General features: G+C 39.0%; 2 protein-coding genes across 2 annotated transcripts in view; one reads left to right on the forward strand and one right to left on the reverse strand.

Annotated features, from left to right (window-relative positions):
* The window catches only part of LOC127168555 (uncharacterized), a 280,503-nt gene that overhangs the window by 198,305 nt on the left and 55,654 nt on the right, over positions 1-26,544 (reverse strand). The gene's annotated exons all lie outside the window — the stretch shown is intronic.
* Positions 1-26,544, forward strand: part of piezo1 (piezo-type mechanosensitive ion channel component 1) — a 119,484-nt gene that overhangs the window by 13,659 nt on the left and 79,281 nt on the right. The window contains exon 2 of the mRNA XM_051115327.1: positions 21,143-21,238. Within this exon, the coding sequence (XP_050971284.1) occupies positions 21,143-21,238 (96 nt within the window). The remainder of the gene's footprint in view (positions 1-21,142; positions 21,239-26,544) is intronic.

Raw genomic sequence — 26,544 nt, forward strand, 5'->3', positions numbered from 1 at the left:
GAGCGGAATGCAAGTGATTGATGGCTAATATCTAAAATCTGCATTAAAGCTAAAAATGTAAAGATGAAGTTTAATTGGTTATGTAAGCTAATGTTAGATAGAATGACTCACTGTATCAGCTCACAGCAGTCATATACTGTGCAGCACTTAGCGAACATTTTGTAAAGAAATGAAAACAAGTCGCACCACAACAATTACTCGCACTCGCACAAATGCTCCCAAATATATTTTGAGGTCACACAGATTAAATTCCGGGAGCACATGCAACCAAAATGGTCGCAATTTCGAGCCCTGACCTGATCGCTTTATGAGCTGAGCCCAAACAACAGATCCAACAAAATACTTACAATAAGTGGACATGGCAACACTTCAAGATCTATGATTTTGTGCACCAGCCTTCCAATTATGAACAAAACATGACAAAACATGGTTGGGTCAAAATTGGAAAACAGAAAAGTCTTTGGTTGCTCTAATATTAATTAGGTCAAAAATAGAGGATACTATCCATACAAGACTTCGGTGTCAGTCATTACAATTTCAAAATGTGTCCAGATTCATACACACACAAAAAACAATAATTTATCAGACACCTACCCACTCCCTCCTTTACTATATCTATCCAATAAAGTAGAAAACCCTACATAATAATATTTACATAATTTCAGCGTTTAGAATTATTTTGTAGAGGTTGACCGATATATCGGTTTTGCCGATTAATTGGCACCGATAGTTGATTGGCGGAACTCTTGGTTATCTGGCACAAATCCATGCTGATAGTTTTTTCCGGATTGGGTCTGTTGCTGGAGCGGCTGAGAAGGTTGTCATTATACAGCAAAGTCCCTATAGTCTTTGTTATACAGCACGAGAGTGGCCTCTAGTTGTGTGACTAACATATTTTTATATTTTGATTAGATAACCACAAATGTTCTAGAATAGAAACAGTTGAATTGTGAAAGTACACAATATCCATATGCATGCAATTTCAATACTGTGGCCTTTGCATAGATATTTAAATATGGCCATCTTTAGCTTGATTGTTGATGTAATGGTAGCACTTTACAATATGAGTCCATTTGTAACATTAAGATTGATAGAAGCTGTAGAATAGAGTGTGTTAATTTCAGCATTTACTGATATATTTTTAAAAAAATTGTTGCTTTTGTTAACATTAATGAACAGTGAACTAACTGTAATGTCAATATATAGTCAATATATAGTTAATATTAATATTTTTATTCAATTACAAAGTATGGTTCAGTAGGTTACTTTTTTTTTTTACAAACTATCGGTTGGTTAATCGGTATCGGCCAGTGTGGTCCAACCTAATTATCGGTATTGGTAAAATCCAATATCGGTTGATCTCTATTATTTTCAATGTAATGACCTTGACCTGCATTGGTATTGTGAAATAAAATTACTCATATCATTGTCATATTTCTCAGTCAATGTAGTTGTGTCATTAAAAAAAGGGAGAGGCTTCCTCCTCTCTCTACTGTGTGTCTAGCCAATGAAAAAGAAGAAGAAATTGTATATTAATATTTACAACATTTTACAACAAAATTATTTTGATTGCATTCAGATAAACTTCATTAGATCATCTGCCAGCACTAAACAGTTCTGCGTAAACAAACAGGTTAAATGCACGCCACTGAAGCATGCAGTATTCTCTCAAAATTCCTCATACTTGCATCAACAAGCCCTTTATTTTTCTCTTTGACTTCCCACAGCTGAGTTTGTGTAGCGAGCTGACCTTGTATACAACAGTGTTTGATGAGGGTAAGAAAGAGAGGGATAGGATCAAATTCTTCTTTTGTTATAGAGCATTTAATTGAAAATTGCATTGTGCTTCCTGAGCCAAAGATTTTGGGCTGATGGTACATTGTCCACCCCCTTCCACCCCCCCGAAGCTGGTCTTTGACACGGCTGGCTAAATGTTTGTCTGCACTAGTGTGTCAGATTGGGCGTATGTAAATACAACAAAGAAAGTGAGAAAGAAAGATCAGCGTGGGTTCAGGAGACAGAAGTAAAAATGAGACAATTTCCTCTGTTGTAATCATGCGGGTGTGTTATCTCTAAACTCCACATGGCAAGACTTGCTTAGATATGTTGCCATGTCTGGGCGGCGTCAAATAGGACCCGCATTCACATAAAATATCCCCCACTGTGCTTAATTTTTTTTAATTCTGGCAAAATTCTATCATTATTTGCTTTCGCTCAAGGCATCCCAATGCTACTGTCCTTTATTCTGTGTAGCACAGATAAAAATAGTTCTTATGACTTGCTGTCAGATCATTCTTCACCTATTATATACAAAATGGCTTGTGTGGAGGGTTTTGTAGCATCTGTAATTTAGGATACATTTCTTGTCCATTGATATTTTTTATATTTTATTATATCTTAACAAAAATCATGTTTTGTCCAAAAAATGAAAATATTTTGTAATCTCAGTCTACTTGAAATTGTGTTAATGTCCAGTCTTTTCTTCAACTTTGTGACGTATATCTGAGTGAATCGGCTTCTCGATTTAAAAAAGGTTTAGTTTGGTCTTTTGGGAATAGATTGAATCATTGTCTTTTGTTATTCCTGTGATCTAGTGTGAGTGACAAGTCGCCCCGCCTTTGCGCTGAGAAGCGTCATCAGAGAGAAGAGATGTTGTTGCAAGAGGGAGGGGAAGTTACTTTGATTAAAGATAATGAGGGCACATGAATTAAAAAAATAATTATATGCATGGGTAAATTATTTATAAAATATACTGCAATGTTCTGTAAAAATGTAGATTTTTTTTTTTTTTAGATTTCTCACCATATAGTGGACTTCAATGGTGCCCACGAGTTTAAACTTCCAAAATGCAGTTTAAATGCAGTTCAAAGGGCTCTAAATGATCCCAACCCGAGGATGTAACCAGGAGTGAATGACGCGAGGCGAACGGATCCATTTGCAAGCCTTTATTATAGGGACGAGACAGATACATGGTCGGGCAGGCAGGGTCGAGACAGGAGCAGACAGGAGTGTCACAGGCAGTCGAAGAGAATGATCCAATAAACAAGAGCGATAATCCACAAGGCAGGCGGCTAGACAGACGTAAACAAGAAAACCAGGCGGGAGATCAAAAACTAGGAACTAGGAAACCAGAGAAACGCTAATCAAAGGGAAAACACTAACAATACAACAGTTCAACAATCCGTGACGTAAACTGGGGAAGTCCGGGGCTTTATAGGAAGCCTGATTGGTCACGAGGGCTGACGCAATCAGTGCGGTGGAGGATGGGAGATGCAGTCCGAAGTGCAACGTAACAGTCAGAGTGAAATAGAAAGGTGAGAGTGACATCTGGTGGTGAGCAGTCCGCAGAGCACCGACCAGATTCGTGACATAGCTCCCCCCCAAGGAGCGGCTTCTGGACGCTCGAAGGAAACAACAGTCCAGGGGAGTGGTGGGGCGGGAGCGAGACAGGGCGAGGGTTGGAGGGCCAGGTCCATGTGGAGGGCCCGGTGATTGAGGCAGGGCCGACAGAGCAGGTACCCTCCAGGGCGGAGCAGGAGCCCTCCAGGGCGGAGCCGGAGCAGGAGGCGCCGGAGCCCTCCAGGGCGGAGCAGCCCTCCAGGGCGAAACAGGAATCTGCGTCACGGTCTGGGACCTGGGGAAATCAGGGACAGAGGAGGCAGACAGAATAGGGGGAGAAGGCGCAGCAGCCCTCCAGGGCGGAACAGGAGGCGGAACAGGAGGCGCCACAGCCCTCCGGGGCGGAACAGGAACCTGCGTCATGGTCTGGGACCTGGGGAGAGCAGGGACAGAGGAGGCAGAGAGAATAGGGAGAGAAGCAGAGAGATCGAAGGATAACGCCGCCCCCATAGGAGGTTCTACAGCAAATGCTGACACCTCTGGGGGCAATGGCGCAGCTTCTCTGATGGGGAAGGCCTCTGGAGCAGACTTGAGACCAGACGGGAGCTCTGGAGCAGGCTTGAGACCAGACGGGAGCTCTGGAGCAGGCTTGAGACCAGGCGGGAGCTCTGGAGCAGGCTTGTGAACTGATGTGGCCACTGGAGCTGATTTGTGAACAGACGTGGCCTCAGGGGCACAGTGTGTAGCCCACACACACCAAATGGCAACCGCCATTAAAGGAAGAGCAGTACGCTGGCTATCATGATAGGCCATGATCTTAGGATGTCTGACGAGATGTGACTTGGCTTAGGGTCGTCGGACGGGGCATGACCTGACTCTGGGCCGTCGGACGGGGCATGGTAAGGCTCTGGGTGGTCAGACGAGACATGACGTTGCTCAGGACGGACCGACGAAACGTGACTAGGCTCTGAACGGACAGACGAGATGTGACTTGGTTTGTGAAGTCCAGTAGTGAGTTGACTTGGTTTGTGGTGACCAACTGTGACTTGACCTGCTTCGTGAAGATCGGTTGTGGCTTGGCCTGGCTTGTGAAGACCAGTAGTGAACTGACTTGACTCTTGGAGATCAGCGGTGACTTGACTTGGCTCATGGGGATTCGCAATGACTTGATCTGACACGTGAAGACCAGCGGTGACTTGACCTGGCTTGTGAAGATCAGTAGTGAATTGACTTGGCTCATGAAGATCAGCAGTAACTTGACTCGGTTTGTGACGACCAGCTGTAACTTGGCCTGGTTCATGGAAATCAGCTGTAACATGACTTGACCCAGGAACAACATCACTTGACTCAGGGACAACAGCTGTAACGTGACTTGACTCGTGAGGAACAGTTGTGACTTGGCTTGACTCGTGGAGAACAACAGCTGTATCTTGGCTTGATTCATGAAGAACAACAGCTTTGGTTTGACTTGACTCAGGGACCACGACTGTGACTTCGCTTGACTCAGGAACCACGGCCTTGATGTGACTGGACTTGGAAGCTTGACCGGACTTGGAAGCTTGACCGGACTTGGAAGCTTGACCGGACTTGGAAGCTACAGCTTTGGCCTGAATTGACTCTGGAGCAGTGGCTGAAGCTTGGCTTGGCTCTGGAATAACAGCCGTAACGTGACTTGACTCGTGGAGAACGACAGCTGTGTTTTGACTTGACTCTGTGTCTTGACTTGACTCTGGGGTAGCCGCCGCGGCATGAAGGATCGCCATTTTAGCTGCCCATACCGTCACTAGAGGTGGGTCCAGCACATGGGCCATCTTGTGCAGTGGCTCTGGCGTGGCAGCCATCTTGTGCAGTGGCTCTGGCGTGGCAGCCATCTTGTGCAGTGGCTCTGGCTCAGGAAAGATGGCTGTTACTTGGCTTGAGATAGGAGCGATAGCTCTGACTTGGCTTGACACAGGAAACACAGCTTTGACCTGACTTGACACAGGAACAAGGACTGTAGCTTGACTTGATTTGGAAACTTGACTTGACTCTGGAAATGCAGCGGTACATTGACTTGACTTGGAAACTTGACTTGACTCAGGAAACACAACTGCAGCTTGACTTGACTTGACTCCATATAGCTCTGGTATGGCAGCTGTGACGTGACGGAGCTCTGTTTCCGCCGCCATCTTGTGAACGGACTCCGCCGTCGCCGCCATCTTGTGAGCGCGCGCCGGCGCTGCCGCCATCTTGTGAACGGGCTCCGCAGTCACCGCCATTTTGTGAACGGGCACCGCTGTCGCCGCCATTACTCGAGCGCGCTCCGACACGGCCGCCATTTTACGAGCGATCCAGGTGGCAAACGTGTTTGTGGGATCGTGCTCCGGCATGACCGTCCATCTGCGAGCGGGGCGCACGGTCGCCATTGCCGCGTTGTCGCGTTCCCTCTCCGCGACCTCTACGGTACACGGCGAACCCACACACAACAAAGCAAAGTTCAAAATTGCCGCGAGCGATGGACGCGGACCCTCGCGTCTCAGCCTCGCCCTCAAAGGCTGGTTTACGCCATCACAAAATGTCTCTATTATTAAACTGTCCGGGAGAGTGGAATAGTTGGCTATGGCCAGAAATTCACGGGTATATTGCTCGAGTGTGTTTGGTCCTTGCTTGATCCGGCATAGAGTTCTGTCTGTGTCCGTATCGGCTGATTGTCCGGGGGTGAAGCTGCTGGATCCTGTAGTGACGGATTGTTCTGTAACCAGGAGTGAATGACGCGAGGCGAGCGGATCCATTTGCAAGCCTTTATTATAGGGACGAGACAGATACATGGTCGGGCAGGCAGGGTCGAGACAGGAGCAGACAGGAGTGTCACAGGCAGTCGAAGAGAATGATCCAATAAACAAGAGCGATAATCCACAAGGCAGGCGGCTAGACAGATGTAAACAAGAAAACCAGGCGGGAGATCAAAAACTAGGAACTAGGAAACCAGAGAAACGCTAATCAAAGGGAAAACACTAACAATACAACAGTTCAACAATCCGTGACGTAAACTGGGGAAGTCCGGGGCTTTATAGGATGCCTGATTGGTCACGGGGGCTGACGCAATCAGTGCAGTGGAGGATGGGAGATGCAGTCCGAAGTGCAACGTAACAGTCAGAGTGAAATAGAAAGGTGAGAGTGACATCTGGTGGTGAGCAGTCCGCAGAGCACCGACCAGATTCGTGACAGAGGAAGAAGGGTCTTATCTAGAGTTATTTTTGAAACAAAGTGACAATTTATATACTTTTTAACCTCAAATGCTCATCTAGCTCTACATGATCTCTGTGTATTCCAGTTCGTGACAGGGTAGGTCGACATTGCAGTTTCATTTTTTTTGTAAAGGGCGTTTGATCTTCTTTGCATGTTCACTTTGTAAACACTGGGTCTGTACTTCTGCAGCAATGTAGGCTGATTTTGAAGTTGGGGGAGAAAATGAGATGGGAGTTTTTCAACCTACCCTTACCTCCGGTTAGGATAACGGATTGTTTCACTATATAAGACCCCTCTTGAAGAAGCCTTTTGAACCTGCTTTTAAACTGCATTTTGAAAGTTCAAAGTCGGGGGCACCATAGAAGTCCACTATATTAAGAGAAATCCAAAAATGTTTTTCCTCAAAAACCATAATTTCTTTACGACTGAAGAAAGGAAGACATGAATATCTTGGATTACAAGGGGGTGAGTAAATTATCTGTAAATTTTTGTTCTGGAAATGAACTAATCCTTTAAAATGTACCCACAATTCTTAAATGAGCCAAAAAACCAATAGTGTTTGCCACCAAACCTGAACTAAGCTTTTAGTGTTTTTAGTAGGGCTGCCCCCTGATAGTCGACTAACCGTTAGTCGATGAGAAGAGGCTTGCAAAAAAAAAAAAAAAAAAAAAAAAAGAGTGTGGAAGCTGAATAGTAGCATGCTCACTGCATTACAGGGAGGAGCTGGTACAGTCATGCTCTTAAAATACAGATAAAAGTAATATATGTTTTGAATGTGTAAAGGCTCTGTTTATTTGTGTGCACTCACAATAACAACAAAACAAAGAAAGCGCTAGTTTATCAATAATTTATTTAAACTTTAATGCTTGTGCTTGAATGCTTATAAGGCTATGTAGGCAATTAAAGGCTCATTATTATGATTTATATGGTTAATTAATAAACGTGCGACAAATAGTCGACTAATGTTTAAAATGAAAGACTACTAGTCGACCAGAAAAAATCTTTAGTCGAGGACAGCCCTAGTTTTTAGTAGAAGGGAAGATTATTGGAATTTTGGTCTTGTTGCACACACAAAGATATTGTATGGAAATTTTATTATTTATTTTATTTTATTTTATTATATTTTTAGATCAGACTGTATGACTATGGAAGCTTGACATTTAATTTCACAATTCTGACTTTTCTCTTAGAATTTCGACATCTCCATATGTTTCACTTTCCAAACGTAACAAGCTTGTTCTGTAGCTCGGCCGGCACGGAATTGGACTGAGGATGCAGAATCCTTGGGTATGAATCTCGTCACAAACATGACTCGCGATGAAAGAGCTGAAAGATGAGAGATTGAAAAACAAGCTAAAATGACATGCTTGCAATTGTGTTTTTATGTCATGCTCGCTGTTGTTCATACTATCGGGTAGGTTTAGGTGTATTATGGTATGTTATTTTAAAATGTCAGAGCATTAGAGCGCCGCTCAACAGACGTTTCAAGTCAGAACTGCGTACAAACGTATGTACAAAACCAGTGTCACATAAAACATGCCATATGTACGTTCATCTGTTCTGGGTAAAAAGAAAACGCTCTTTTGGCACCACTCAGTGGACATTTCACATCGAATATGTCAGAAAATGTTCATGACGGTATGTATTTAGCATCTTGTGAAAAAGTTCCCACAGGTGCGTTTTCGTCATGAGATCAGACTGGAATTGCGAGTAAATATCACAAGTTTATATCTCGCAGTTTGGACTTTCGCAAGTGCAATTCTGAGTTTAGAGCTTGCATACAGGTATTCTCTCCATAATTCTCACTAGGGAATTCCCATTGATTCACAAAACTTACCTGAGTGGTGTGTGATGATTTCAGACCAGGCCTATTTTACCTTACACAAACAATTATGAAAATTGTATACACATCTGATCTATGCCAGGTATTTGTTGAAAACTGGAATGGGTTAACAGTGTATCTGTGTGCATAGAACAACGAAAAGCTTAAGTTTAATAATCACTGACACCATGACTGCATCTAAGATTTGATTATTCTATTTACATTCACTTTAGAACCAGACTTGTCTAAGGAAGTTTTAAGAGGAAGTATGCACAAAGTATGTATGTGCCTACAAAGCCCTAACGTGCTAATTATAGACTGAAAAACAGTTTCAGAAAGGCTGGCATTCTTGCCAAGAGACTGCTAGAGTTTCAGAGTATGACTGGTCTGGAGGTAATGATAGTAGATGATTTGTGGGCTGTTGTTTCATGTTTCCCTTCAGATGGCGGGATCCTTAACACTGTTTGAGTTTCAAACATCAGCATCAGTGATGCCTGACAATAATTCACTCCTTGAGGCAGATTTGGAAACTTTAATTAATTTCTTCATATTTCACCTACAATTTGTGTGTGTGTTTTAGGTGGTTACTATATAGGGCATATTTATGCGGTTGTCAAGATGTTGTGAGACATTGTTATTTGGTTGCTAGGTTATTACTAGGTAGTTATTAGGTGACTACTAGGTGGTTGTAACTTTTCCTATTTAAAATTAAATTGAAGTAATTGAAAATCATGTCTAATTAATTAAAATCATGAAATGTATGCAACAGTAAAAATCCATTTAATCCCTCCACAAATTTTATTTTCTCTTTTTTTTTTTTTTGTAATTTTTCTGGATTCTGGAGCATAACAATTTATTAATTTATTAAAAGGTTCACAATAATATATCACTGTGTTTATTATTTTATTTTATTTCATTTTACAGAAATTCTGTGTAAATTATTCTGGAATTGTGATTAAATGAAAATGTAATAGTGACTGCACAACAAAGATTTACTGTTAAAATTAAAACATGAAAGAAAAAATTATATTCCTTAAAGGTGTTGTTGTTGTTATTATTATTACTTTGAGACTAAAATGTATTTTTCAGGCAAGTTGTAGTGAAGATATTTGATCTTCTGTGTTCTTGAAATGCTGAGACTTCATATTTAAACATCAGTCTTAGGTTTGCTAGTACATATTGTGATTTATTAATCGGCCCTACTGTTGATTTATTCATCCAAATGTTGCCCAATTCCATGAAATTCTGCATTATATTTTCAATTTTTAGGACTGGATTTCGTGATTGCTTCCACATCGCAGAAATTATAGGGCCCTCTGATGTATCATGTCACATCTATTCAATCTGATCTAACAGACAGACTCCACTGCTGAATGTTTTCTTAGAATAAAAAGGAAATGGGGATTGTTCTCTGGTGACCCAGCTAGTGCAGTGTGGAGTTTTGTCTTTCATATGAGTATTTTTTTCCCTCTAATGTTTTTAACAAATGCATGATGGAGCTCTGAGAGTGTGTCTCTGAATCAAAGTGAGAAAGAGTGCAACTCTCAGTAGTAATGCCAGATATGGAGAATTATTCTCTGGAAACTGCACTGCTGGAAGCAGATCACACTTAAACTCTCTTTCACGCATGCATGCTGCTCCAAACTCACTGAGCAAGCTTTAATTATTCACTTCCAGTGTTTTGGAGGCTCCCTGGATGGAGAAGGCACATTTAACATGCTTCCTCTTAACTAATCCTTGAATTAGTACACTTTCTCAGAAAGGCGTTGCATTGTTTATTCTGAAGCTGTCAACAATGTTCAGTTTTCAGAAAGAAAGTTAGAGTTTAACTTTAAATTCTGGTCATCGATAAAGAAAAGACCATCTGTCTTGCATGTATAGAACTTTCAGATGTTCAGTGCCATGAATACTGCAAATGTTGGCAAATCCAGTGACCCGTTCTTCCTTGAAAGTGCTTATTGTAGCAGTTTTGAGAACTTGTAAACACAACTTTGTTTCCTGGCAGACTGATATAAAGCTGTGCGTCCTCACACCCAGCAATTGTGTAAAGCCAGCCAGTCTGACTGCTGCTTTAAGAGAGCTCTTGCTACTTTTGTGTGTGATATGCTATTGATGATTTGTGCCCGTAGGCATGTCATCTGAAGCTGAGATTAGTGCTCTGCAAACAGATACCAGGGTTAGTTATTTAAATGCCTAATAAATACTTGGGTCTTAAAGGGTGTTCACACTGACAGCCATTAAATTATGAGAGGTCGCCAGGTCACTGTAGTGTTGATTTCTAGTATGTGTTCCTAACTGACTGCTGAATCCAACTATATCTGGCAGTGGATCATGTGAGCTTCACTATCTCACTGTCTTCACTCCTATTTCACTCCACTCATAATCTTAAACTGGTAATTTTCATTGAACATAAATTTTCTCTGTGATTTTGTGATCGATTGCTTGCTCTTGTGTTCTTACATGTTAACTGTAGTTTTTCTGAAGGGATTCAGTAGCTTTGTGTGAGGGGGGGGAAACAGGTGGGATCATACAAAATGCATGTTATTTTTTTATTTAGTACTAACCCGAATAAAATATTTCACATAAAAGACGTTTACATATAGTATACAAGAGAAAATAATAGTTGAATTTATAAAAAAAAGTCTGTTCAAAAGTGTACATATGCTTTATTCTTAGTACTGTGTTGTTACCTGAATATATAATATAGCTGTTTTGTTTTTTTTTCTTTTGTTATTGTTCATTTTGTTCAGTATTTTGTCCTGACCAGTTCAACTGCCCGATGTTCTTCACAAAAATCGTTCAGGTCCCACAAATTCTTTGGTTTTTCAGCATTTTTGTGTATTTGAACCCTTTCCAACAATGGCTGTATGAGTTTGAGATCCATCTTTTCACACTGAGAACAACTGACGGACTCATATGCAACTATTACAGAAGGTTCAAACGCTCACTGATGCTCCAGAAGGAAAAATGATGCATTAAGAGCCAGGGGTGTAAACTTTTGAACAAAATGTGTACAAGATGTGTACATTTTTCTTATTTTGACCAAAATATCATGTTTTTTTCATTTAGTACTGCCTTTCAGAAGCTACAGAAGATACGTAAATGTTTTCCAGAATACAAAATAAGTTAAATTTATCCTGATCTTCAAATTTTTTACCCCTTGGCTCTTAATGCATTGTGTTTCCTTATGAAGCATCAGTGAGCTTTTGAACCTTTTATAATAGTTGCATATAAGTCCCTCAGTTGTCCTCAGTGTGAAAAGATGGATCTCAAAATCATACAGTCATTGCTGGAAAGTGTTCAAATACACAAAAATGCTGATAAACCAAACAATTTGTGTGACCTGAAGGATTTTCTGAAGAACAACAGGCAGTTGAACTGTTCAGGACAGACAAGGGACTCGTGAACAACTATCACAAAAAAACAAACGAACAAACAAAACAAAACAAAAAAATAGCCGTGGATCATTCGGGTAGCAACACAGTATTAAGAATCAAGTATATGTAAACTTTTGAATGGGGTCATTTTTATAAATTCAACTATTATTTTCTCTAGTGGACTATGTGGAAAAATATTTTATGTGAAATATCTTACTTGGGTCTGTACTAAATAAAAAAAAATAACATGCATTTTGTATGATTCCTCTTATTTTTGTAAAATAGTTAACATTTTGTAGATTCTGCAAGGTGTATGTAAACTTTTGACTTCAACTGTTGTTGACTGCAAAGTTTAGGGTTCATATAAACGGAACATGTAAACATACCTAGTGAGGTGCATAAGGTGAATGTTGAGAGGGACATTTTGGACCTGTTGGAGGAATGTGGTGAATCTGGTCTCCGCTGAAGTGAACAGAGGTGGCAAACAGCCAGCTACATGAGTGAAAGTGTGGCTGTGAGTCTGACATGGCAATTACAGTATATATTGCGAGTTTCCTCTAGTATGATACACATACACAAACATACACTTTTTACAATAAGGTGACATTTGTTAACATGAATGTATTAACAAACATTAACGAACAATGAAAAATATATTTGTTAGACTATTTGTTAAACTTTGTTAATGTTAGATAATATAGTCTTCAGTGATTGTTCATGTTAGTTCTCAGTGCATTAACTAATGTTAACAAACACAAGTTGTGATTTTAATAATGCATTAGTAAATGCTGAAATTAGCATTAATTAATAATAATAAATGCTGTAGAAGTATTGTTCATTCTTAGTTCATTTTAACACGTTAACTAATCAATCTTATTGTGAAGTGTTACCAGTTTTTTTTTTTTTTTTTTTTTTTTTTAATGATCAGTGCTTGAATAAAAAATAAGTAGTATGCAAACATTTAAATTGCACAAAGAAAGTTTTTATATCCACTTTTAAATTATATAATTATTTCTGTAATTCATTGTTGAAATTTAAGCATTTAAAAGCATTTAGTATTCAAACATTAATGAAGACGTCACTAACAGTTTATGTAAAAACAGTTCTCTAATATCATAATTATAATAATAAAAAAACATTATTGAGTTGTCTGACATAATGCTTTAATATTTCTTATACAAATAAATAAGCAATTAAACAGTTACACGCCTTTATGAGTTGTATGGTGACCAACAAAGTGGTGGCACCATTAATTCATTCTTTCTTTCTTTCTTTCTTTCTTTCTTTCTTTCTTTCTTTCTTTCTTTTTCTTTCTTTCTTTTTTCTTTCTTTCTTTCTTTCTTTCTTTCTTTCTTTCTTTTCTAATATTCATTATTATTATTACTTGTTTTTATTTTTTCTATTCTTTAGGTTCTAAAATGTGGCACAACCCCCTGAAACTTAATGATGTTCGTTAATAACAAATGATATTTGTACGTAAATATATAGTTTACTTATGATTAAGATGTTTACACATACATGCATTTTTTTCTCTCTATCATACACGTACACACACACATACCGGTAGAGTGAGGTCAGTAATACATCCAGCTGTGGCAGCTCTGGTTACCGTAAAGAACCGCCCATATCCAAATGTTTTCAAACGTCTTGTATTGAGAGAATCTTATAGTTGGCATTGTTTCCTTTATTTTCCCTTGTTCTCTTTTTCCGTTTTGTGGGCTAAAGGGCCTCCATCGTTTGTAACAGCATCTCATGTGGCTGTCATAAGGGCAGGAAGCACATGTGTGCTGTGTTTATATGAAATTGGCTGGTAGTGTAAAGCCGATCTGCTCAGACAGTTTTGTGTTCAAGGAAAAAAATATTTTTTGGCCAAATTCATATGCTGCATGCGTTAGCACGGGGGTGTCCAAAGTCCGGCCCGCGGGCCAAATTCGAGCGCAACTTATGAACCGCGCTGGCGCCACACGGACCATTATTAGCTCTGGCTAAAGACAGCGCAGCGTGAGCTCAGAACAACTGCGTTTTCTCTTTGACTGATCTTGATTACGCGACCACTAAACAGTGCTGAGAGATTCCGTGAGAAGCGTTCGAGTTTGGAGCAGAGGTCTCTGATACAAACCACGGATGCTGCGGTGATTTAAATTAGTTTAAAGACAGAAGAAATAGCATTGCAACAACACTTACATGGAAAACAGAAGAAGCACTGTGCGACAACAATGCAGTTAGAATGCTTTTCAATCCACAAATCACCTGCATTTACCATGGATTTACTGTGGTAACAGTAACTGTGGTATTGTGGGAGAGATATAGGATATTCATACCGATTATTATTAATGTGGACATATACACAACCAGTCAACAGCCAGATCCCTCTTCTGCTTACCAAGCCTGCATTTATTTGACCCAAAATACAACAAAAGCATTAATATTGTGAACTATTTTTACTCTTTAAAATAACTGTTTTCTATTTGTATATATTTTAAAATGTAATTTTCTATTTACTGGACTTTCTATTTATCAAAGAAACCTAAAAAAATTTAGCTTAACTGTTTTTATCATAATAATAATAATAATAATAATAATGATAATATGTTTTTTTAATAATCTGAATCAGAATATTATAATGATTTCTGAAGCATCATGTGACTGGAGTAATAATGCAAAAAATTCAGCTTTGAATTCACAGGAATAAATTACATTTTAAAAATGTATTCAAATAGAAAACAGTTATTTTCAATAGTAAAAATATTTCAAAATTGTACTGTTTTTGCTGTACTTTGGATCAAATAAATGCAGGATTGATGAGCAGAAGAAACTTCTTACAATGGAAAGAACAGGTTGTTTAATGTTGATATCAGAAAGATCCTTATGTGTATTGGATTTATCTGTGGTGGGAAATGACTGTGATTGGACTGTAGTTTCATTCCCAGCTGAAATGGATCTATTTGGATTTACCAGGCCTGGACAGTTATTAAAACAGCTGTGCTTAAACCTCAAACCACCGTGACACTCTCTTTCTCAGTTTATCGAATAACAACGCTTCCACAAAGGTCGATTGTGGATTTGTGGTACACAGACTGACATAACTTGTTGAGGTTGTCATGATAAAGTGTTGATACTGTGTGTTTCACAGATAGAATTGAAGGCATCTGATGTTTAACCAACTCAAAACAACTGTACACTTAAAAGCAAGTCGCACCTACTAATGTTTTGATTAAACCATAATAAGCATGCCAGTTCTGGTTTCCGATATGAAATCGTTTTCACCAATTGTTTGTGTTTCCACCAAAGAAAAGCAGAGGAAAAGTCAAACTTCTGCAACATTGTGAAGTCACATAGATTAAGGTATTACATGACCATCCGTCTTTCATGTCAAACATAATTAGAGTATTAGAGGATCAGAAACTTGGCCTGCCTAGTCAAGTATGAAGTACTGATTAAGCACCAGTACTGCTATGTGTAGCAACTACAGCTCTGCATGTCCTTCAGAACAATGCCAGTGTTACAAAAAAGCAAGTATATATTTTTTTTTTTACAAGGTCTTTGGTCATTTCAGTCTTTTCAGTCTTAAAGGGGTCATCGGATACAAAGTTCACTTTTACATGTTGCTTGAACATTAATGTGTGTTGGCAGTGTATGTACACATCCACTCTATAATTATAAAAATCCATGCAGTGGTTTTTAATTAATCTGTAAAAATAATATCCCCTTTTTCATATCACACAGACAGAGGCCATTCCCAAAATTGATTTGATTTGACATGAGCGTCAACGTTGATTGACATGAGCGTCTTACCTTATCAGCTGTAACAGTCCGACCTCCATTGTTTCGATGCCGAAGCAGGGATGTAAGTTAGACAAGAATAACTTTGATTAAGTGATTGAGGTGTTGTGTTGCTGGATGTAATAATGAACATAGTGGTTATCATTTACTCCCGACATCTGAGCTGCTGAAGATGCAGTGGATTACATTTGTTTGTGAAGGGAATGCGCCTCCCGATCTACATAAATGTGTCTATGTTCACGCAAATCATTCGTGCTCCAGCTTCACTTACAGCAGAAGTGAGTATAAGGGTTTTTTATGAATCTCTGCAATCACCTTTCCTAATAACACGCTAGTTAGCAAGTTTCGCGCTAAATCCGGCTAAAGTAAACAATCTCTCAGAGCACAGCTTGTCACTCCACAGAGAGAAGAGAGGGGCGGGGCGAGCAGAGCTCATTTGCATTTAATGGAACAATCCATCAGAATGGGTTGATTTTTACAGAGCTCATTTTGACAAGGTAAAAAGGGTGTTGTTTTACACTACCATTGAGATTTTTTAACCAAATTATATATTTTTCATTAAGAATCTAAAGAATCATATCAACTTGTGGAAAATGAGCATCCAATGACCCCTTTAACAGTCTGTTTATTGGGTTTTGTGAACTTATCATAATGTAACATAGTCTTATGATATATAATTTAGGTTGTCGTTGAAGAATGGCACAGTTAGGAACTATATTTGGCACGACAGCCAAGTGTGTGAGCGGATCCAGAGAGACCATTCAGCACTGTTGCTTAATTCACATGCAGAGGGGGTGTTTTTCAAAGACATGTAAGCAAAACTCAAAGGGTCAGAATAGGATCTTACTGCAGTAGGTGACATTTAGAGGACCTGGTCCATAAACACACTGAAGGAATTGGAAGACCTCACCGTGACAGCACTGAAGATTGTCTGCGAAAGAGATAAGTAGTTCATGTCCCTGTATATTTTCAACAGTTCAGACTGAGATATGACCCAAGGGTTCAGGAGACTTAATGTGTCTTCAGTTCTGGCCATGTGTTCAGACGTGAGTGGATAGCACTGTCTCATATGTTTTATCCGCTTATTGGTATGGAGGACTGAATATCCTTGTTTGGGAAGTTGGAGGGGAAGGGAATGTATCTATGTATGCTGTTAGTTGTATTGTTGCTTGTCTTATATATATATATATATATATATATATATTTTTTGTAATGTATATTTTCTGGATGAAGCGATGTCTTCACAGCTTGAAGTTACCAACGGTCAATTAAAATTATAAGTAATTATAAAGCATGAAATACAGTATATAGTACATTTAAAAAAAACCTAAAGCCTTGCAATTTCTGTGATGTGAAAAACGTGAAATGAATCATAGAATCCAGTCATGGACTGAAAATGGAATGTTTACAGATTGTCACAGAATTTGGCAAAATTTGGATAAATAAATCACCTAATCGAATCTGATGTGGAATAGTGTCTGTAAATATTAACTCATGAAAAGAATGCTTTTTAAATATGAAGTCTGAAGTTTTCCAGCATCTGCAAAATATCAGCTGACGTCAGTATTGGACATCAAATTAACATTGACATTAGATGTTGAAATGACATCATGGTCACCAACATCGCAACCAAAATTTTTAACCAGATGTCAGCGTCTTATGACATTGTGTGCATGCTGGGTATCCCCACGAAATATATGGAATATGGGAGTTAAAATAACATTTTTATCCTTTACATAGACGGATAGCCTGTGGCACAAATTTTGTAAAACAACTCTGACAACATATAGGCACCACCTTAGAGGCAACAGTTCAAATTAGGAGAGCAAAGAATGTGTGGTTTGTGAATATATAGCTGGAATATGTCTTATTAGGATGATGGTTGAACTCCAGATATGCAGAACTAAGTAAAAAGCTCCACTATGAGCAAAATTAGCACCTTCATAATGAACTGAAGGTCTATGGGTTATATGGTTGTTGAGAGCACTGGTCCTCACTACGGCAGTATGTCTGCCCTAATGTCTGGAGGCTTTTTTTAAACTGTGGTATGCGTGTTTTGTAAAGCAGGTATGTCGTGATCCCAGTCCTGTGGCGTGGCTGTTGGTTTTTCCAGGTCCCAAATTACCATAATTTCCTGCAGCCATCCAATGTCATGAAGCAGTTCAGTACAGGACAGCAGAGACACTCAGAGGTGTAACTGTAAACATATGCGTCCCAGTACAGCCCAGCCCTCCAGTATGAGTACAGCATCTCAGAGGAAAATTTTATTGCTCAGAGGTTGCTCTTTCATAACTCAGGAGACTTAATGGAGCTCTGTGTTACAGCAGTTTATAGGCCCACATTGTCCAAGACAATATTGCTATTTCTTTCCTTTGAATGTAACAGATTCCAGACATATTTTAAGAACTGTAAAATGACTACTGCTGTTAATGAGAAAAATTAAGAGGAGTTAGCAAGCTGTTAGTTCACATAATGTAGATCTTGATTTTTAGTGTTTTATAATATTTTTGTGGACGTTTACTGAAGCCCCCTCATGTTGATGCAAACTCTTATGCTGTCATTTTTATAAAATTAGTGTTTGTGTTTTTGTTTTATTCTATTTTCGAGAACCAGTCTGCACTTATCATCTTTAATTTATTTCAATAGGTGGAAAGTTTAAGTGTTTCCTTTATAGTGACAGCTGGATAAATGTGTATCTGAGATCTAAGCAATGGAAAATCTTTAAGTCTGTAAATGGGTGAAAGTAGTGGTGGCCAAATACAAACACAGATGCAAAAGAAAAGAAAGCAGTAGAAAATTCTGGATGGGATTTCACCATAATAAAGTTCTGAGTTTTTGTGTTGTCACAGTTTTTTGTATAAAGTACACTTTAAACCGAGTGATGGAAAGTGAGTGGAGAAACATCACATCCAACATCACAGTGATGCAACTGACTCGTTCAAGGCCCAGAAAGGTAGTAAGGACATCATTAAAATAGTCAATGTGACATCAGTGGTTCAACCTTAATTTTATAAATCTACAACAATACTTCTGTTCGCAAAAAAACAAAAATAATAAGGTTACCTGGACAATTTTAACAATGTCCTTACTACTTTTCTGGGTTTTTCAATGTGGTAGTTGCATTGCTGTCTATGCAGGGTCAGAAAATCAGATGAACAAGGTCTTACGGGTTGGGAATGACATGAGGGTAATTTTTGACAGATTTAAATTTTTGGGTAATCTATCCTTTAGTCTTTAAATGTGAATTTGAAAATCAACCAAAAGCATTACTGTACCTTCAGTACACTAAATACATTCAGTTAGCCTCAAAAGTAAATACACTTACTTTGGAAGTCATAATAACTGATTCCTAATAGGGAGTCCCATCTTTCTATTCGCAACACTTCTTGTGCAGTGTGCGGTTAGTGAAACCAGAGAAGTTGGAAAAATAAGCTGTAAGCCACTGATGCTTGCTTATTATTAGTGTTTTATCAGCCCCTGCTGTGTTTCTATTAGATCACAGTTGCTGCTGGTTCAGTGAAAACACAGATAAGCCTCAGGTGACTCCATCATGCTTTGATTGCAGAACCGTCTCTCTGCAGCTTCTCACTCCTGAGAACTTTTATCAGACTAGATCCTACCCAAGCTCTGTCCCATTTATGAACACTCTGTTATCACCAAGGGCTATCAAAGAAAGCAGCGTTACACGTTCAACTCTGGGATTTCCATCATAGTTTCCCTGCATTAACAGACTGTTTTTTTCTGGTGAAGTCATGAGGCAGTGTGAGCTGCCCCTGAATGCTGAACACTGTATGTCTTTGTTCATGCATCGTAATGGTAGTTACAGCGCTGTAGCCTTCAGGCCTGTGAAACTTTATGGCCAACAGCCAGGGACAGACTTCTCAAACAAAGCCTTCAGTTATGTGCGTGCATCGGAGATTGAAGAACAGTAAAAGTGTGTTGGAGAATCTGAGGTGTTGTTGGGATGGCATGGAAAATGCAAGTCAGGTATCCTTTTCTAGGTGCAGCAGGAGGCAGGGAACTCCTGTATGCCTTGGCAAACCCTCAAAGAGCTGGGAACTAGTCCCAGAATGCTTTGCACATGGACCTCTCAGCTTGACTAGAGCAATTACAAAGGTTCAAAAGTGCATCATCAGCATTATCACAGACTTAAAGACTCACGACATCCAACTTGGACCAAACCAAATGTAGCAGCTTTTGCAGGGACAAAATGCAACTGAGGGACTCTCAACTGAGGGCAACTATTACAGAAAGTTCAAACGCTCACTGATGCTTCAGAAGGAAACCCAATGCATTAAGAGCTGGGGGGGTGAAAACTTTTTTTAATAAGTCAGGGTAAATTTAACTTATTTTGTCTTCTAGGAAACGTGTAAGAATCTTCTGTTGCTTCTGAAGGGCAGTACTACATGAAAAAATTATGATATTTAGGCGAAATACGAAAAATGTGCACATTTTCAGTCTGTTCAAACGTTTACACTTCTGGCTCTTAATGCACATTTTTTTCCTTCTGGAGCATCAGTGAGCATTTGAACCTTCTGTAACAGTTGAGTCCCTCAGTTGTCCTCAGTGTGAAAAGATGAATCTCAAAATCATACAGTCATTGTTGGAAGGGGTTCAAATACACAAAAAATCTGAAAATCAAAGAATTTGTGGAACCTGAAGGATTTTTCTGAAGAACAGCGGACAGTTTACCTGTTCAGGACAAACAAGGGACTTAATACCAAAAATCACAAAAAACATAACAAAACAACAACATTAAGAATCAAGTATGTAAACTTTTGAAAGGGGTCATTTTTATAAATTCAGCTATATTCAACTTATTATGTAAACACCTTTTAATTGAAATATCTTACTCAGGTCAGTACTAAATAAAATTTAAAAGGTTGTATGATACCCCTTATTTTGGTAAAATAATTAACATTTTGCAGATTCTGCTAGGTGAATGTAAACTTTTGACCGTAACTGTATCTAGAACTAGAGTACACAGCCAACAGAAGGTACCTAGATAGCACACATACATCACAGAGACGTTTATTTGACGTCTATATTTACATCTGCAAAACGTATTTTTTAGATTGTTTGCTCATATGCAATGCGTCTATAGGACGTTTCCTATCAGATGTCAAAAGACTATTAGATGTCTTTAAGATGTTTATGATTTAGAATGTATGTAAAACTGACATCTTACAGACGTCTGTCAGATGTTTGTACACAGCAGTTGAATCCCAGCTCGAGGACCTTTTCTGATCCTGCCCCCTTCTCTCTCTCCCACTTTGCTTCCTGTCAGCTATGATTGTTCCTATCATAATAAGGCAAAAGGTCAAAAATAAATCTTAAAAAAAAAAAAATGTCGTGTGCTTACAGTCTAGTGTGACCACCATCTAGACCAGCTAAGGACTATATATGATTAGCTTAATCATTTAAAACTCTCAGCAATGTAGTACTCATCTAAAACCAGCAGAAGCTAATTTTAGCTGGATTCCTACGAACAACTACATATATGCTATATCCATAGACTACTTTATGTAATGCAATGTTTGACTGTCTAATTTGACTGCGCAAACTGATCATTTGTCTCTTTTATTCTCCACAGCCTCTATATTTCGCTACAACTCTCTCTCATTAGTCTACCTTCTGTACCTGCTGCTATTACCGTGGTTTCAATGGCCCAACAAACACACACTACGAGGTAAGACAGTTTCCCACGCTCCAGTTCCTTATTTCACAATACTCTCTGTCTGACCAGAAAAATAGCTAATTGCAAAACCAGACGGTTGCTAAATGAACAGCTGTTTGTGATATGGTCTGGTGTTTTGAATTCCCCGGCTGAGAAATTGTATTGCCCAGCCTCAGAGGTTGCTGTTACATAGTTCAGGAATTCTGAGTGGACAGAATAGCTCAGATAATTTTGTGTGTTTGAGTTCATATTGAAATCTTTCAGCAAGCTTTGGTATCTGGGTAAATCTGAGCATAGCATAGACATCGTCAAGATCTCTTTTAAAACCATCTCTTTTAAAATGACACCTGAGGGACTGTTACTCTTGAGAAACATCTTAAAAACTGGATATTTAAAGAAAGTCTTAATTTTTGCTGTTTGCTTTGATCCAATCGAATTATATGAATTATATGAATTGTAAATGCCCAGAGTATGGTCAGAGTGACCAACTATGGTCAACTATGGTCAGAGTGACCATAGTTACAATTTATTGCTGAGTTGAGAAGCACTGGACTGTGCATTTGTCAAATGAAATGAAAAACAAAGATATAAAATGAAAAAAAAAAAAAAAAAATACAACCATGATGAACCACAATTATAATATATAATAATAACAATAAGAATAATTAATATATGTATATTTAATATTATTAATTAATATTAATATTACATCTTTCGTTTTTTATATAAAATATATTTATTATCAATATGTATTATTTATTTTTTATTATATACATATTTTCTGTAATGATACAATAAACAGTACTATCGATCTAAAACTATTCCTCTCTGTCTAGTATGGCCGGGAACTAGAGACTAGCAGTCATTTTGCCAAACCACAGCTTGACTGACCTTGATAATAGAGGAATCCATTATAAACCACAACCCATTCATTCCTGTAGTATAAGACATCACAATACCACAGAGATCTACAAAGCCCAAACGATTATACAATAAATAAAAGGTTCTTTGGCTCTCAGAAGCGGTTTGCATTGCTTTTTCCCCATACGAGCACCTTACTATGTAATGTGTAGGGTTCAGGGATTGGATCCAGCTTTGAGGCTTTGGCAGGCACATCGGTGACAGGAAAGCAGCCATTTATCTTAGAGCTTTAGTCCATAGCTCTCAAGCTCATAGCAGGTGATCATCACAGCCACTTCCTGTTTAAGAGGCAGGACTCCTGGAAACAAAGGTGTTGGCAGTATGTATTTGATAACTGGGCTTAACAAGGTGCTGAAAAGTGGATGATGGTTTGATGCTCTATGTAAAAGAACCACTAGCTGTGAGGACATCCACACTCATAACAGAAGTATGTGGCCATGAGGAGTGGCATAATAACAGTACTCAGACTAATTGTGCCTCGTGACCACTGCAAGAAATACAGATTTGTTCCTCTTCTAGCACCAGATAGTTGTGCCAGAGAATCTCACCTAGAGATCCATCCATTAATATTTCTGTTCATGGCAGTTGCATGCATCTGAAAAAAGAAAATATAAGTGAATTTCACCCTGTCATTAACTAAAACTGTACTGTATAAAATTATATAAATTAAGGAATCTGGTCTGTAGAATATACAGGTGCATCTCAATAAAATAGAATGTCATGGAAAAATTCATTTATTTCAGTAATTCATCTCAAATTTTGAAACTTGTGTATTAAATAAATTCAGTGCACGCAGACTGAAGTAGTTTAAGTCTTTGGTTCTTTTAATTGTGATGATTTTGGCTTACATTTAACAAAAACCCACCAATTCACTATCTCAACAAATTAGAATACTTCATAAAACCAATAAAAAACATTTTTAGTGAATTGTTGGCCTTCTGGAAAGCATGTTCATTTACTGTATATGTACTCAATACTTGGTAGGGGCTCCTTTTGCTTTAATTACTGCCTCAATTTGGCGTGGCACTGCTGAGGTGGTATGGAAGCCCAGGTTTCTTTGACAGTGGCCTTCAGCTCATCTGCATTTTTTGGTCTCTTGTTTCTCATTTTCCTCTTGAGATTCTCTATGGGGTTCAGGTCAGGTGAGTTTGCTGGCCAGTCAAGCACACCAACACCATGGTCATTTAACCAACTTTTGGTGCTTTTGGCAGTGTGGGCAGGTGCCAACTCCTGCTGGAAAATGAAATCAGCATCTTTAAAAAGCTTGTCAGCAGAAGGAAGCATGAAGTGCTCTAAAATTTCTTGGTAAACGGGTGCAGTGACTTTGGTTTTCAAAAAACACAGTGGACCAACACCAGCAGATGACATTGCACCCCAAATCATCAGAGACTGTGGAAACTTAACACTGGACTTCAAGCAACTTGGGCTATGCGCTTATCCACCCTTCCTCCAGACTCTAGGACCTTTGTTTCCTAATGAAATACAAAACTTGCTCTCATCTGAAAAGAGGACTTTGGACCACTGGGCAGCAGTCCATTTCTTCTTCTCCTTCCCTGGTGAAAAAACCAGCATATGCTGGTACCTATGTTTTGATTGGTCTTTTGCTGGTTTATGCTGGTCCTTTGCTGGTTTATGCTGGTCCTTGACCAGCAACATGACCAGCATAAACCAGCAAAGGACCAGCATAAACCAGCTAAGGACCAGCTTAAACCAGCATCAAAACATACCTAACCAGCATCCCAGCATCAAAACATAGCTACCAGCACATGCTGGTTTTTTCACCAGGGTTAGCCCAGGTGAGACGCCTCTGACGTTGTCTGTGGTTCAGGAGTGGCTTAACAAGAGGAATATGACAACTGTAGCCAAATTCATTGACACGTCTGTGTGTGGTGGCTCTTGATGCTTTGACCCCAGCCTCAGTCCATTCCTTGTGAAGTTCACCCAAATTATTGAATCGATTTTGCTTGACAAGCCTCTCAAGGCTGCGGTTCTCTTGGTTGGTTGGGCATCTTTTTCTTCCACACTTTTTCCTTCCACTCAACTTTCTTTTAACATGCTTAGATACAGCACTTTGTGAACAGCCAGCATCTTTGGCAATAAATGTTTGTGGTTTACCCTCCTTGTGAAGGGTAACAATGATTGTCTTCTGGACAACTGTCAGATCAGCAGTCTTCCCCATGATTGTGTAGCCTAGTGAACCAAACTGAGAGACCATTTTGAAGGCTCAGGAAACCTTTGCAGGTGTTCTGAGTTGATTAGCTGATTGGCATGTCACTGTGTTCTAATTTGTTGAGATGGTTTTCGTTAACTTACGGTGATGGAGAAATGATTGTGTGTCATCTGAAAGTTTATATCCCGTCTCCACCGGAGCCGCTCCCTTCCGGCAGTTTTGTATGCTGTGCACGGCGGACTCTTGTCGTGTCAGAAACTGATATTACTTTTTTGTTTTACAGACGTCACCATCTTTGATATTATTTTGGTCACTGTTGCTGAGGTTACTTGTAAGCAATACAGGCTTGACTCCTGTTGCATGTTCATACAGACAGTTTGGTCAGACAAGAAAAGCAACTGTAAGCTGCTGTGTGAACGAGACATTTTGAGACTCACACCTGTAAGTAAATGCAGTTGTCAATCCCAAAAACTGACAGTGTGAATGTGGCCTAAGTGGAATGATTTATGAGTTATTATTTATTAGAACGGGTGACCAAATAGCAAGACCACAGTGATTGTCTATAGGCCTTTTTTACATTGTGAGGGCAGGATTAAAAGAAAAAAGATAGAACTCACGACCCTTGTTATTGGTAGGAAGTAAATGCACTCTTGTCATAGAAGTTCTTGTGTCAAAGACACATTAAACATTGACATTTACATTTAGTCATTTAGCAGATGCTATTTTATAGGCAGCGGCTATTTGCACTAGTGATAGAGGCTATTTACTCTAAGTGCAAATAGCAATGGATTCTGTTTACACTGTTAAATTAGCAGGATTTTCTGCTATTTATACTGCTTAGTGCAAATAGTGGCAATTATCTGTACCTCAGTATTGTAGTACATTATAAAACAGTATGCAATAATAACGTATTGACTGTAAATTCTAATTTTAATTAATGGATGCCACTTTATTGGGATAATAGAGCCCTCCCCAGACCTACCTTATTTTCAACTTTTCGATTATTTTCTTTAATGCCATTAATGCCTTTCCGATGTGATATGAGATTTAAAAAGGGAGAAAAAAAAAGTTCGGCAAAAGGTGGATTCAGACGTCAAAAATAACTACTGCACACATTTTACCATCTACAATTTCTCGATTTTAATAGATTCTCAGTTTAAATTTTTGTTCTGGAAGTGGACTTCTCCTTTAATTAAAAACAAAAAGAAAAAATCTAGGAATACAGTTCCTCAGTTTTCAACATTTATACCTAACCTCAATCCGTCATCTTCAGAGTCTGATGTCAGTATCGTTTTTTTTTTTGGTCTATTTCTATAGCAGATTGAACTTCTCTCCCTCCCACACACACTAATCATCCCACTTTTCCTTTTTTGTTTTCAAAGGTCGTCAGTTACATTCCTTATGTCTGAGGATTAGCTTTATTGTTTTGACAGAGAACTAAGAAATGTGTAGATTGCTTCACCTTGCTCTACCTCCGTTACAGAGGTGTGGAATTCCTACAGCTACAAGATTTGCTTTCCGCTCTCTGGACGTTAGTGCACTCAGTGCTCTCAAGGGAGGCTTGCAGCAAGCGCTGGGAAGATGTGACTCAAATGACGGTCATCTACATCCCTTGTAAACAAGGCATAATCTGGCACTGTGAGAACTCCTGCTCAGAAACTCCCTGCAACTGCCAGCCACAGTAAAACGAAACCTGACATCGAACAATATTAATGGTTTTAATGAAAACCATCTTGCTTTTTTCCTACTGTCGATTAGCTACACATTCTGTGGCCGGGAAATCCGGGGAAGGCCAAGCCAGTTGTGAACAATCAGAGGCTTAGGAGTAGAAGGCGGCTGTAGGAAAATGTAGATCACCACTGCGAAATGTTAGGCTGGGTACACTTAGGTCAAATTCGCATTTGTAGTCACAGTTTCCTTAATTATTAGGATTTTCGGTTTATTAAGTTCAGAATGATTTGCTCTGCTTGCAGACCTGGTTACCTTCGGCCTACTTCTAGAAAGACAGTAATAACTGCTTTTGCAGATGCTAAAGAATGGCTGTCACTGAATAGACCTTTTTCACAATGACGACACGTGACTCGAAGCAGTGTATTCTTCTTACTTCTGCCAGCATAGTGAAGCAGCATGGAGCACATCCAGACACTTGTACATCTGTCATAAATACGGTTAGAAGATGGCTGTAGTATCTACTCTCATCTGTGTTTAAGGCAAGGCATCTGGCATC

This window comes from Labeo rohita, chromosome 7 (genome assembly GCF_022985175.1).
Source record: "Labeo rohita strain BAU-BD-2019 chromosome 7, IGBB_LRoh.1.0, whole genome shotgun sequence".
In the NCBI taxonomy this organism is placed as follows: domain Eukaryota; kingdom Metazoa; phylum Chordata; class Actinopteri; order Cypriniformes; family Cyprinidae; genus Labeo; species Labeo rohita.